The sequence below is a fragment of the Lepisma saccharinum genome, chromosome 24 (assembly GCF_977018435.1).
Source record: "Lepisma saccharinum chromosome 24, izLepSacc3.1, whole genome shotgun sequence".
Classification (NCBI taxonomy): domain Eukaryota; kingdom Metazoa; phylum Arthropoda; class Insecta; order Zygentoma; family Lepismatidae; genus Lepisma; species Lepisma saccharinum.
In genome coordinates this window covers 50,458,419-50,473,076 of record NC_139252.1, presented here as the reverse complement: position 1 = coordinate 50,473,076, position 14,658 = coordinate 50,458,419, and the positions used below count along the sequence as shown (strand labels likewise).

Below are 14,658 nucleotides of genomic sequence, written 5' to 3'. Positions count from 1 at the left end.
ACAACGAATATTCTGCTTTTGTCTTGTAGAGCAAGAAAAAAAAGAGTGTTGTACGACAAAACATGTAGCAAAACGTATTACATAATTCATTTCACTATATTTTGATTGTTATACGCTACTTTTCGGAGGTTAATCTCTTGAATGCATAAAATAATAATAGTTATGAAAATGACAATGAAACTATCATACACACTATATTCACCTTCATCTTTTAGCTAAGTACAGCTAAGATCAAAGGTAAGCATGGACACAAATTGTCTATCATTACACGTGGTTAGAGGGGGTTGATCCTACTTTGTTCACTGTTGTATTTTAATTCTAGAACTTCACGTCATACAAAACGAAGTGCATGAATGAAGTTATGAACAATTGAGTTCATGTATTTGACTATACCTTAGTTTATCACCCGATGTGGACTGACAGTTTACAAACTGGGGCATGAAATTATGCTCTCAGTTTAATCTGAGAAGATAATGTTAGTTCAGCTACACCTAGATAAAGAGGCTCATATCTTTTGAGTTTCCAAGTGTGATGCAATGAAACTGTTTCTGTAGAACTGCGTTCTTGTAAAGTAACCCCACTTTTCTTCCATGTTCAAATTGATAATTTAGTGCTACTGAAACAACAGAAATGCTAGAGCTTTCGTGGCGGAGTGGTGAGCATAACGCGCAACGAAACTAGAGGTCCCGGGTTCGAAGTCGGACAAGCATTCTTGTTTCACCATTTATTTCATCATTCATCCACATCGCCACTGAGGCCGGGACATTTTGTCGTTTCATTGCTACCAAATTATAAGTTTGAAATTATCAGAAGCAAGCGATGTTTCATTTTAGCAAACCTTGCTACTTTACAAGAATGTAGAAGCAGAAAAGCGAGGTAAAATAACCGAAAATGAAAGAAGAGACTACGTCAAATATTCAAATTTATAAATGAAAGCATTAGATCACATTTGGGAAATGTGAAAAAAAAAATTAAGGTGGTTCTCGTGTTAAGTCTTCCAATTCGTGTGAATGTGGCTTTTGCCATGACGACACAAAAGAAAAAAAGCTTACTTATGCATGAGAAATGATGAGATTGTGTCTTTGGGAAAAACGCGAAATTGCATGATATCTCAAGGTCGCGTTGTGCCGACTTGACGATGTTTTAGCTTCCACAAGGCATGAAGCAACATCGTGTCAAGTCGAATACAACTCTCTTGAAATTAAACGTTTGGCACAGATGGAACAAATGAAGGACGTAAAGACATCGCTAAACGAAACAATTTTGCATGCTGTTCGGGAACTCTTGCCTACTCGTGGTTATTTTGTCGAATGTCATGACTTACGTAACTGGTTTTCGGCAGTAGGCGTATTAGGAAGATCTGGCCACAGGATCATTACATTATTGGCGCGGTGTTAAGTGTACATCGCACGGCGATTTGCACATTATTAAGCTCCCTGGGGGGCGTTCTGCGAACGGGGTGTTGTTATTCCCAGTAAGTGTTTTAAGTTTGATCCTTTACGGGACCCGATTTCGTCCTGTGACAAGTGTTGTTGGCCTTTTCAATGTCAGGTGTACGTTTGGCATTGTCCGACGTGGGTTGATCTGGTTGTCTTGTGTGTCAAGGGTGGAGGTATTTTCCAGTGTAGCGTGATCAGCAGTTTGGAAGCCGCAGCGGGGCGTGGACTCTTGTATCCTATGGGAGAGGGGAGCAGAAGGTGCTACTACGAACAGTGGTGCCAACCACAACGTAATTACACTGCTGCTAAATCAAATTTGTTTAGTTTTTCATTAAAGTCAAACGGAAGTGTGGAGATAAAGTAATATAAACGGGATTGGACTTTTAGTCCATAAAGGCGTGTGTGCAACACCACACCACTGAAAATTATTACATTCCCAAAATAATACACGATATCTGATATCAAATAAGAGTCAGAGATTTATGTATTCTTAACATTTGCAACCAAAAATAAGTCGAATATGGGTAAAGATGGTAAAATATTGGAAGGAATGCTGAAAAATGCTTCTTGGCACACCACCATAGGCGTGCGCACAGGGGGGGCTAGGGATGAAAGGCCCCCCTAATCACGGACGTCCATGATTTTTTTTTCCACGGAGGGACAAGAAAAGTATTTTATTATGGGGCATATTAAGCCGATAATAGGGTTGGTTGTCTCTCAAAAACACATCTTGAATTTGAAATTATCGCATTCCTGCATCCCCGTTATAATAATTAATGTAAATTATTATGACTGAAATCAAATTATAGGTGTGAAAATGTATTTTTAGGTTGACATTCGTTTTCTAAGGGAGAGATGTGACCATCCTTTTTCACCTAGAAATTTAGTATAGAGGAATCTTATCGTCGTTATTAAACGATATTATACTCTTAAAGAAAATGAAGTATTTTCAAGCCGATGAAAGTTCAAAGCAACTACCGAGAAAGGGGGCACTGCCCCGTCAACCTTGGACGGAAATAAATTTTAGGAGTCAAACATGGAAGTAAAGGAATGCAAGACTAACAGAATCTAAGAGTAGCAGGACGTATGGATGCTCAAGATGAAATTATTTTTCACGTATTTTTTGCATTATTTCTTCCATACGGTCAAGAGCACTCTCGGGGGGGGGGGCACATAGCTGCAATTGCCCCCTCGATTTCAAATTTTATACAAATAAAAATACATTTCGTAAAATTTTCTTGCAGTCTTGTCAAGTTCAGAGCCTTAGCGGGTCGGCAGGAGTTGGCTTTGGACGCCGAACGATCTAAAAAAAAAAAAAAAAAAAAAAAAAAAAAAAAAAAAAAAAAAAAAAGTAAAAGAGAATGTCATGGCGCTCAATGAAAATTTTGGCGCCACATTAAATCAATATTGTTTTCATTTTGAAAAAAAATTGGATATGAAAATTTTCTTGCTCGCTTCGCTCGCAATTTATTCTCTGTAATATATTGTGAATTGCTAGGGAGAGAAGTACTGCTGCTGAACGATTCTCTCTTAAATGCATGAACAATTGTTTGGAGGAAGAGGAGCGCGCACATTTCAGAGACAATTTATATGATTTTTGCTGTTGGTCTGTTATGGGGCGGATGAATTGATTATGTATGTATGTATATAACCATCAATGCAATAAAAGCTTAAACAGGGAGATAAAAATAGGTTCTTCTTTCCAGACTGAACTTTCATCAAGGCTTTGCCCCCCCCTTCCCCAATCAGAGGGCCTGCGCACGCCTATGTACACCACACTGGTTTCAGATATCCCAGAGCAAACCTCTGAATGCGTGAAAAGAGGGGAAAGTAGAATCTTAGTGGTGGGAATTTGCATGGTCCCGATGTTAAAAAGATGTTCAAAATTATTGGAAAGGGGTGGGGGGGCAGCCAGTTTGTCTGCATAAGTTCGTGACATGCGAATATAGAGTTTATATTGTTGTCACTTTTGCGTCGCATTTCTTATACTTTTTGGTTTATCGCGACGATGAAGATAAAATGATGATCATATGAAAGAACACCCACAAGGATCACCAAGACCAGGTATATAATCTGGAACCTTTATTGAAGTGAAGAGCACAGATTTCACGACTTGTAGAGTCCTTGGGTATCGAACTGCGGAGCAAGAAATCCTGGGTTGAAATCCTCATATGATAGCCGCCTATACATGCTTTTACGTGCCATTCGTCTTGCGCCGACGGTTATCCTATTTCCCAGTATATAATGGGAATTGCAGCAGCTGGATAGTACTGAGGATCTGGTGACTGTAAACAGCGCCGTGTCACGCACATGTCTCTTGTGTGTACGCAGTTCCCACTAAAGAGGATCATAACTTCAATGGTCATAAACAATAGTGAAAGTTGTTGACGAACCTTGATCGGCGATTTTCTCAAGATGTAGCTGGCAACACTGTCCACGTCAGGCCCTCCCCCGCGCGATCGTCTTTTTCCTTTCCCCGTGCTGGCCAGATGGTGGTGCAAGGCGAGCAGTTCGTGACCGCTCCTCGAGCATGACGCAGTTCGTGTGTTTCAGCGCGGGCCCTCTCCCGCCGAGGCCCGCTTCGACTCCCCGGAAGTCCCGGAACAACCGGAAGCAGAGGTCTCTGTCGTCGACCTACCGGAGTTTCCGGGACAGCGAGTGGAGCCTGTGCGAGTCCAGGCCGTCGACGCCCCCGGAGGAACCGCCGCCGCCGATGAAACTCATCAGCCTCGCCCGGAGCCACTCTGAGGGGAACCTGCGCGAGAGGGGCGACCCCCGTGTCCCCCCGCCGGCGACGACGATTTCGAAATGCCTCCGGGTGCTTTCCGGAAGCTGGAAGAATCTGCTGAACCGTAAGTGTTACCGCTTATGTTTCTCATCAAAAGAATGGGCGTCGCTAAAGGGGGCGGGGCCAAGAGAAAAAAATTACTTTAGCATTATATGAAAATCAAATTTATTTATTTCAAAACTTATGTAAATCACAATTGGTTTAATGTTTGTTGCCGTTGTTATATACACACATACCTACTAGGGTTGCCAACTTTAAAGAATAAAATTCCGGGAATTTGAAAGCTGTTAAAGGTCCAGAAACACATAAATTCTAATGGGTTCTATTGGGTTCAGTAACAGGACCGGAACCTTTTTACTCGCACAATTTAAATTCGGTCCAAGTTGCGTATTGTTTCATTTCAAATCCGAACTTGGGCCGAATTGAAATTGACACGGAAAAAAGGTTCCGGGACTGAATTGAAATACTTTAAAGATAACAAGGTTCTTCTTTATGCCGATTTTCTCTCCCGGACCGGAATTGAATTCATTTACAATTCCTCGACCTGGACCTTTTAACAACCCTGCCTTCAGACCCTTTACATTTAAATATTCTGGAATATTAATGTTCTGAATATCAGCTGTTATTTGTTTGTGGTCTTGCTACTGTGAATACAAAATTGAATCAACTTGATGAAAACAATGTAGCTACCACAGTTTGTAAGTAAACTAAAGAAAATAATATACAGATATCTTTCGAAACCCTGATGCTATAACAATATTCTTCAGAATGAAATACTATAAGAAAGATAATAGTAGTATTATAATACTAAGTCTCGACATTTCGCGAGATAAAGCTTGTCCGGGAGACTTGAGTTCGATTCCGGGATGCCATACATATAGCCATCCAAATTTGCCCCCCCCCCCAAAAAAAAGCGACGACGACACTTGTTATACATGCAACTACGTTAATGAGCGTGAAGTAGACGGTCACCGTGATGTAATTGGTTAGCATAACGCTCTTCTAAGCCTACAACCGACAACATCGATTCCTGAAGGCTTGACACATTCCACGTACGGCATAGCAGCACAATAAATGCATAGATCTGTCCTGTTCCAGCAAAAACGTTTCAAAAATTCATCCCCTTTCGGAGAGCCAGCATGACATTCCATTTGTCATATGCTTAGAAATTTTTGTAGAGCACTCGAATGAATCTTCACGTGGTTTGCTTTTGCAGTTTTCTAGATGTCTGTCATATTTTCATGGCTCTGTAAGCGTACTTTTTTATTACAGGGAAGTTAAATATAATAAAATAATTATATTGTCATTACAGCAATAGTGGAGGGTTCCTGAGGTTATGAATCCTGTTAAGGTATATCACTTTTCTTAGTTCCTAACTATTTACAAAATCGGACATACCACAACTAATCTTAGGTACTATTTCCAGAAAGGTGATGAATTGAAAAACAACTAATTATGTACGATTATTATAAACGATGAAAACTTGCTCACGTGCCTCATAGAACTTTGCCACAAATAAGAAAGTGTTACTTTCCCTAAATAACTTGCCACAAAACACTGTTGCAACGGTGCTATACTAACTAGCAGAACAATGACCTTACATTCCTGCAACAACACATTGGTTTTCTATGTCGACTAGATTCAAAAGTTTCCAAATGCTGCCAAGGGTTATTTATGTTGTGAATGAGTTAAAAGTGAGTCATAGGTTGTATGATCTTAAATCAAAATATGACAATTTGATTTTGCAATGTTTTCTTTGACATGACTTTGACGCTGGCTCGGCGAGAAATTAAGTTTGCTTCGAAAACGTCTAGTGATGTTCTAATTTCTTAACCATTTTTTCGAGCGATGTACAGTGAGATATGTAAATATTGCCACTCATATTGTTCGAAGTATTTGGGCAACTTATCTTACAATTTTTAAAATTCTATCAACAACGTTGCCTGAACCGGAACGACAGCTGAAACTCGTGTCCCGAGCACATGCTTAAAATCATTCGATCAGCTAGTTCGATGTTCACTTGTTTGCCAGCAATGTTTGGAGGATTCTCTCCTCTTTGATTTTATTATTTTCTCTCCAGTCGTGTTCAATCAAATAGACGGGTGGGATTTGACGGGTAATAGTTTATGGATATTTACACTACGGTGGATCCTTTATGTACAGAAGTGTCGAAGTTAAAAGTTCAACATGGAAAGAAGCGAAGATGTAAAGCTATTGGCGCCAATCTAGACTTCTGAAACGTGTCCATTACAAGCCACAGATTGCCCTTATACACCAAACTGCAAAATAAATAGGTTGTCCACTAGCGTTACGTGTGTGACATTTCAAACACAAAATTCTAGACATGAGATTCGATTAAAATATTCACAAGGAACTGATTTCATAGAATTACGAAGTACTTTGTGATGTCTGCTAACAAATGAAAAACTTGAGTATGATGGCATAGGATGAATGTATGAAAAGCATTATCAAAAGTGTATTACGTGTGTGACGCTAGAAGTAGCAAAGTTTGACATCATTTGTCTGTGAAGAATATAGGCTGCAGATATTAGTAACTTTTATTGGTGAAATGTGCAGATTATATACATTCACAAACATCTAAACCTTAATGCATTAAAACAATAATAATTTCCATATTAATTAATTTTGTGTTTTACATGGAGTAGAACCACTTGTCGTGGAATGTTCCACCATTTTCAGTCAGTCTGTTTCCACAATGGGATGGTCATTAATTGAAATAAAAACGTGAATAAGCAGAGGATAACATCAACAACACAGGATGTACAATGAAAATAGCGACTGACAATTTGCCTACTATTACCTTTGCTGTTCGCCTTGCGTGAGTATCGGCTACACGTTCAAACAGCGAGACGTCAAGTCAGGGGCGAATGATTTGAAATGGATAGTAGATACTTTGATACTTATTTCATTTCATGTGCTTTATTTTACTTCGCTTTTTGTGCCACTTTTGGCTAATTTGCGAGGATGGGGATGAGTGATGATATGATGAAATTGATGAATGGACACTCACAAATATCCATGCCCACACCAGGATTCGAACCCGGGACCCCTGGCGTCGTAGCGCGATGTGCTAACCACTCCGCTACAGAGGCCGGCAGCTTTGGCTTATTGTTGATCTGGTCAGAACGCTATGTAGATTGAAGTATGAATATTCTTGATATAATTCTTGAAAATTTTATATAATTAATGTTTCCACACGGTCCTGTGGCAGAGAAATGCGCCAGAATTTCCCCAAACACAACTGTCCAATGGCTATGAGCCTACCTGTGCAATCGCACCTTGGGGAATGCGAAAACCTTTTTGCGCGAGGATGATGCACGGAATAAATTACAAGAGAATGAGGATGAGTGAATAGGCATGTCTAAATTCGACGCCATTTTGTTGTAAACTTCTTTTGTTGTACAAGTCTTCTGGGCGTCCTTTGGTTGGCGTGTCTCGGCCAATGCCATTAGCAAGCAGACGTTTCTTTTCAACGCGAGTAAATTGCGGTGCAAACTGTTAAAAACGGTGAGTGAAAGTTCAAATAGAATGCCTGAAGATCTAGAGATAAACCCCAAAACAGGGAGTATTGGGCAGTTTCGAACGGGACATTTTGCGTTTCAAAACCACGCCAATTTTTTTTTTCCGAGAAGGTCTAGGAATGAGCCTACAAACCATTGTTAGTATCTTTTATGATTTTGTATAAGAATTTAGCACGAAAGATCCTACAAGGCGAGAACTAACTAACTGCCTTCGTGTTTTATCAATATCCCCGGATTCAGAAATATTTTAGACGATATTGAAACAACACATTTTACAACAGATATTTAATACTTTTTTGCTGACAGAGAAAGGGGTTGTTTTTGTGCAGACATTTCTACCAAACAAATGGTGGTTCATTATCACTCAATATGAACAGTGCATTGTCAACGGCTTCTCGTTACCAACAAAAAATATGCACACTTTTCAACCGATATGTTTTGCATTAAATACATGTAATGTAGCTTATTTTATACTCATAACATATGGAGAACGAAGTACCGTTGGAGAATTTTTAAAAACTAAATTTTATTACATAAAGAAGAGATTTGTAAATATATTTTCATTGAACTTTTACTGCAAGCTTAAACAATTTTCTACACAAAGTACTTAAATATTAATTATCATTTTTCCCGTTTGTGAGATTTTCCTTTCTGCTGCATATTTCACGAACATTCAACTGAAAATGGATGGAATGCATGGAAAAGTTTATTGCCTAGGTATAATGGCCATACAGGGAAACGATTTTCTTCTGTACACTCCTGTTCACATTTTTCAATTATTCAACCCTATAAAGTGTGCCAATTTATGTGAACAGGAGTGTACACAAATAGCTTGTGCTGTAATCACGAAATCAAAGTTACTTTCGAGAAACAGTGAAGCTATGTGGAAATTAGTGGTCATGACGTTGTGATTGAGTCATAGGGAAACTATTGCAACAATGACTAATAAACCTATAGACTAGCTCCCACTGAAGGAGGTAGTAGGTGTATGGTGGCGGTCAAGTTGCACCAGTCGTCGAATTCTTGAACATAGTTGTCATGGGAGAAAAGCGCTCTCTCTCTCTCTCTCTCTCTCTCTCTCTCTCTCTCTCTCTCTCTCTCTCTCTCGCTGTGAAGTGAATGATTTGCACTTTTCTTACTTTACGCCGCTTTTTCGCGTGTAGTTCAACAGCGGTGATACGAATGAAAGACGGATAGATTAAATTGACAAAGGGCTGACGAAACGCAAACGGGACCCATCTCCAAACCGGGAGTTAAGGTGTCCGAATTCGAATATCGTCCTGGGCATGGTCGTTCTTTGTGAATGCTCCTTCATCAATTTCATCATATCATCACACATCCTCATCGTCGCGATTAGCCAAACGTGGAAGAAAATAGACTTAAAAAAATCAATCAATGAATCAATCACCACCATCGCACGTTGCATCCGGTTTCTGGTGATCGTTTACACTGGCATATAGACTACTCACACGTGCACAGTCACGACCTCCGAATGGAACCATATTATTTTTTTCCCTGGCCAAATTTGCCAGAAGTTTAAAACCGTGCCCTCTTTATACAATGACGTCTTGCATTGTTTCGGTGGCAATGGTAGACAATGAAAAAATTATTGGCTTGTTTCATGAAAATAAAGAATTGTGAGACACATAAATGAAGAACTGCCACAAGTAGAAGCTTAAAATCTTTCGCACATATAATAATACATTACATGACGGCCAACACCGGGCAATACATTGGACGAACGAGGCACGCTCCAATTTGGTGTCACACTTTCAGACCACCCTGTGCGTCAACAATGTGGATTGATGGCTTGAAGCCTCCGTTTTTATTGCAGATCCACATTTGTCCGTTTATTCCATTGATGGTGATATTAACTCCCAAGTACAGTGGGATCCATGAGTATTATCGTGCAAATTGTCCATGACTATTTTCATTAATTTTTCTCTTACATCCTATGAATTTTTAAGCGATGAGTTTTTATGTATGCTGGTGCAGAAGTTATCAAGAGCTTGTTTTGAGTTTTCTTTTAATTCTTGAAGCTCTTATTGGGTCAAATAAAGTGCATGAACATGGTGATGGACAATTTGCACGGTAATACTCATGGATCCCACTGTACAACTAGTTTCCAATTGAGTGGGTTACACTATGCAGTCATGGACGTATTACGTATTCCAATCTGGGATCTTTCGCTGGACGACATGGATTTACAGTGATCAGTGTTTCCAACTCGGTTCATCACTATATCAGCTCTGTTTTAACCCTTGTTGCGTTTAAGTATGTTGTGCTTTCACTTTACTCCGGCAGTTCGTTTCTTTATACAGCATATTTGCTGCTGATACAATTCAACCCACATCTGAATCAAAATACGCCGTATAAAACACATCTTATTACTCAATTCGCTGACCCTGTTCACGCGTTTTTTTGTTAACATATGTTTGAAAATGAAACTTTAAAGTTCAGTGAAATTGTCATTAAAAGTGCACTAAAAGATTAGGAAGAGATTTGTGTTTTGAAATGTTAAACATATAATTTCCATTCGCTTTTTGTTTTTATTGCTAATTACAGAAATCTTAGAAAAAATGATTCCACGGAATTTATTAAATATTTTTATCTAAAAAGCTTTTATGACGGTGTTAATAATGAATGTAAAATACTGTAAAACGTAATAACGTCCCGATAACTCCTATGTAAAACATGTGGGAACATTATTCTAAAAAAAAAGTTCATGTATTGTTTGAAGAAAAACATAATTAGATTTCAATCTCTATAAGCGTACTTCAAAATTACTGTTTTTACATTATTTACGAGCAAAATCAGAGACCCAAGATAATAACAAAACGAAATAAATGGGCGTTATACACCTGTATGGTACACATTTTAATTTAGAAAAAAAAAATAAGAATTTGCACAAATCCGTAAGTGATTTACTAAACCTAACAAAACCCATACCGAGATAAGAGGCTACACAAGCAAGCATGAAGCGACAGCGTGTTGGAAGAAAACTTATCGCACCAAGTAAGGCAAGGCTTCGAGTTTGGGTCACAAGCGAAGGTCTTGCACATTATGTAATGTACTTTCAATGAATAGCATCCTTGAAATCCGTTTAGAAACGTTTCGAAACGAGTGTTATTTTCGAGCAGAGGAGAGATGGTGATTTTAACTCGTTCTTCGCGCATAGCGAACACCACTGCGGTAAGGAGTTGATGAAGGGTTTTATGTGAATGCTGTGAAATAGGGAAAGCGGCTATTCTGTGTGAATTATTGATGTAAAACAAAGTGGCGTTAATTTTGAAAGTTGCGAACTATCAAAACTAAAAGAATATTGTAATGTCACCACCACTGGAACATGTTAAAAACAAAAACAATTGAATCCAGTTGCAATACCTAGCGCCACGGTGAATAAAAATATCAAGATTTCTGTACAAAACCTGGGCACATTTCAGGATCACAAACGGTATATTTTATTTCGGTGTTCGGTGAATAAAATCCTAAATTTGATTAAAAAACTATAATTATTACACAAAATAAACATTCCCTTTACAATAACACATTTGTGTATCAGAGTGTTAAGTTTATCCCTGTGTAAAGAAGTATAATTTTGCTTCCCAAATTTTACAGCAGAATTAATCAATTATCTCTGCTTTTGCAAGTCTAAAATTCGTATTTAAATATTTATTTCGCATTTTACACTTCATTTTGTATTTCCTGACAAAACATGGTATGGAAACCTAGCTCACTCCTTTCACAAACATGAAACATAAGCGTTACAACGCAACCTGTTATTTGACATTTCGTGTTTCCGTCAAAAGCGAAATCCTCTAGCAATACCACTCAACCGAAAGTTGCCGAACACGTCACCCGATTTCAGACGAAGATGAGAGATTCACAAGGTTGCAATTGTAATAGATTTGTTCCAGTTGGTGGGAGTACAGGCATGCATCATAAAAGCGAACTTTAATATTGTGCCGACACGTGTCTCATGCTTCAGAACGACACGTGGGAGTCGTTTGATGAGCACGTTCGACAATTCAGGAACGGTCCACACTAAGGTCGAATCGTTCGGCAACTCAAACGTTATCATCAAAGCTGGTGGATCAATCATTCGATTCTGAAAGCTACTTTGAACTCCACTTCCCTCTTCCTCTTGTGAACCGGGATGCCAAACGCAGTCGGTTACATAATTCCTCAGATGGGATCGTTCGGAAGATGGATGACGCTTGTTATCGGGACAGAAGAGGCTGCTTTTCATATTACGATTGTGCTCAGGGTGTGATTGAGAGCGAGGAAGTCGTGCGTATTAAATGCGAATGTTTGTGAAGGCTGCTGGTTGGTCGTTCCTGTATTCAGTTTTTTTCCTTTCTTTTAAAACATGCTCAGGAAATTAGAAATTAATATATTTTTCACGTGAAAACTCTGCCACAGAGAATTGTGTGTCTCGGTCGGACCTGGTATCTATTCGGTGAGGCGACAAGGAGGCGTTCAACTAAATGTAATCATTATTTGTTCGCTTCTCAGCCACTGTGGGAATTAAGCTTTTGGCTTGGGAAGGGGGGGGGGCGGATGCCCACTCAGTGGCGTATTTGTGATTTCATTTTGGGTTGTAGTTGTTTTCTTCTTCTTTTTTGCGTTTGCAAATTTGTATATATCTTACCCAGGTCCGTTGACTTGTTTGCCGCCTGTTTTGGAGCGTGGAGGGGGGGGGACTAGCGATCGACAGACCTTGTATCTTATCAGTCACTAAACTAAACTATTGGCTTGGTTAGTTTCTAACCTAGGTCATTAAATCTTATGATAATATTTACACGTAATTCAGAAACACTTAGTATAGTTAGAGCTATTGAACTAGTAAAATCGAAAACTTGACTAGATTTCTATTCCTAAGTTCAAACTTAACGTCCATCTAACCTAAACTTAACGTTCACCTAACCTAAGCTTAACGTTCACCTAACCTAAACTTAACGCCCACCTAACCTAAGCTTAACGTTCACCTAACCTAAACTTAACGTCCACCTAACCTAAGCTTAACGTTCACCTAACCTAAACTTAACGCCCACCTAACCTAAGCTTAACGTTCACCTAACCTAAGCTTAACGTTCACCTAACCTAAACTTAACGCCCACCTAACCTAAGCTTAACGTTCACCTAACCTAAACTTAACGCCCACCTAACCTAAGCTTAACGTCGACCTAACCTAAACTTAACGTCCATCTAACCTAAGCTTAACGTTCACCTAACCTAAACTTAACGTCCATCTAACCTAAACTTAACGTCCATCTAACCTAAGCTTAACGTCCACCTAACCTAAACTTAACGTCCAACCTAACTACAAGTTTCTTGTGAACACTTTAATACGTGAAAACTTTAGTGGGAAACAAACACCCTGCTATTGTTTCGGCTCGGTGACGTTGGTCAATTGCAGAATGCTGCCCTTCTTTACTGCATAAGGCTGCAAATCTTTGTTGACGGACATGAATGATTTTTCAATTGTGTTTATTACATACTTAAGAAATGGTATACTACATGCTGCCAATTCAATTTTCTTTGAGGGGGATAAAAACATTCCTGGCAGGGATAAAGATAATTTTGTTTTGCCGGGAATATTTTTAAGGGGGGGCGGGATCTCCAGCACTCCCACCGTTAATTCGCACACAGTCTAAAGAGGCATAAGGTCCCGGGTTCGATACCCGGTGGAGACACATTGCACAGAGGTTCGGGACCCACTTTAAAACTGTAGGCCCATCATGAAAGAGGCACAAACACCTCAGCGTCTGGTGTGTAGTTGGAGAAATATATTTGCAGTTGCGACCCCTGGCTGGAAGCAGTTTGGTAGTCGATGGATGTGTTGTGAGCGTCTGTCACTGTCTCCTATTTGGCCTGCTGATAGCACAGCCGCTGGGCAAGTTGCCACTAATGACATAATACCACCTCGTTCCCTTTCTCGCCCGGTCGTAACCCTGTTGTCCATTGTCCGTCGCTTGTTGACTCGTTCACAGCTGCGCTTTATGTACGATCGCAGTTTTCGGGTCGCGTGGATTTAGGGAACAAGGGAAAGGTCCAAAACGACACTCGGAAGCACACTGAGTCACGTACACGGGCACCATGCCATTACACTTGAACTGAACAAGTCAGTGCTGTGAATTAGACAGCAGGCGCTACAATGTTTTATCAGTAACGAAGAGATGCTCACCGAATAAGGTTTTTGGCACAAGGCATTTCACGAAATGTGATCCTATTCCAAGCAAATAACAACATAATCAATCTGGAAATTATTGTTTTTTGTTGCATTAAGGTTTACATGTTTGTGAATGCATATAATTTGCATATTTCACCAACAAAAAATATTAGCGTCTGTAGCTACGTGCGTCAGAGACATGGACGTCCGCAGGATTTTTTCCAGGGAGGGGCAAGGAAGGTATTTTTTCCAGGGGGGGGGGCAACATGACATATTTTCCACAATAATAGTGTTCATCCCTAAAAAAAACATTGCTAAATTTGAATTTATCATGTTCGTGCAATAATTAACACACATTATTGTGGCTGAAATTAAATTATATGTGTGAAATATGTAATTTTTGGTTGACTTTCGTTTACCAGGGGGGGGGAGGGGCATTATACATCAGTCCATTATAAATATTTTAATCGAATATCATGTCTAGAACCTTACTATGTATGAATCCCACATAAAGATAAATTTCCTCCAAATCCACTTTGACAGTTTTCCAGATAATCTTGCTGATTTTAATGAAAAACAAGGGAAAGGTCCCACCAAGATATAATGATTTGTGATTGAATTGGTGTTTGAAGTCCACTTTATGCACAGAAAGGCTAATCAGGACTGGACCTACAGTTTAAAGTGGAATCCGAACCACTATGAGCCTCCACCGGATAT

The 14,658-nt window shown here is 39.4% G+C and overlaps 1 protein-coding gene across 6 annotated transcripts in view; it reads left to right on the top strand.

Moving 5' to 3' along the window:
* LOC145978225 (uncharacterized) overlaps window positions 1-14,658 on the top strand; it is a 323,131-nt gene that overhangs the window by 194,812 nt on the left and 113,661 nt on the right. For 3 of the 6 annotated variants that reach the window (XM_083110693.1, XM_083110692.1, XM_083110691.1), the window contains exon 1: window positions 3,969-4,291. The exons of the other annotated variants lie outside the window; for them this stretch is intronic. In XM_083110693.1, the coding sequence (XP_082966819.1) occupies window positions 3,970-4,291 (322 nt within the window). In that variant the 5' untranslated portion in view covers window position 3,969. Of the gene's footprint in view, window positions 1-3,968; window positions 4,292-14,658 lie in introns of those variants that run through there. 6 annotated transcript variants of the gene reach the window in all.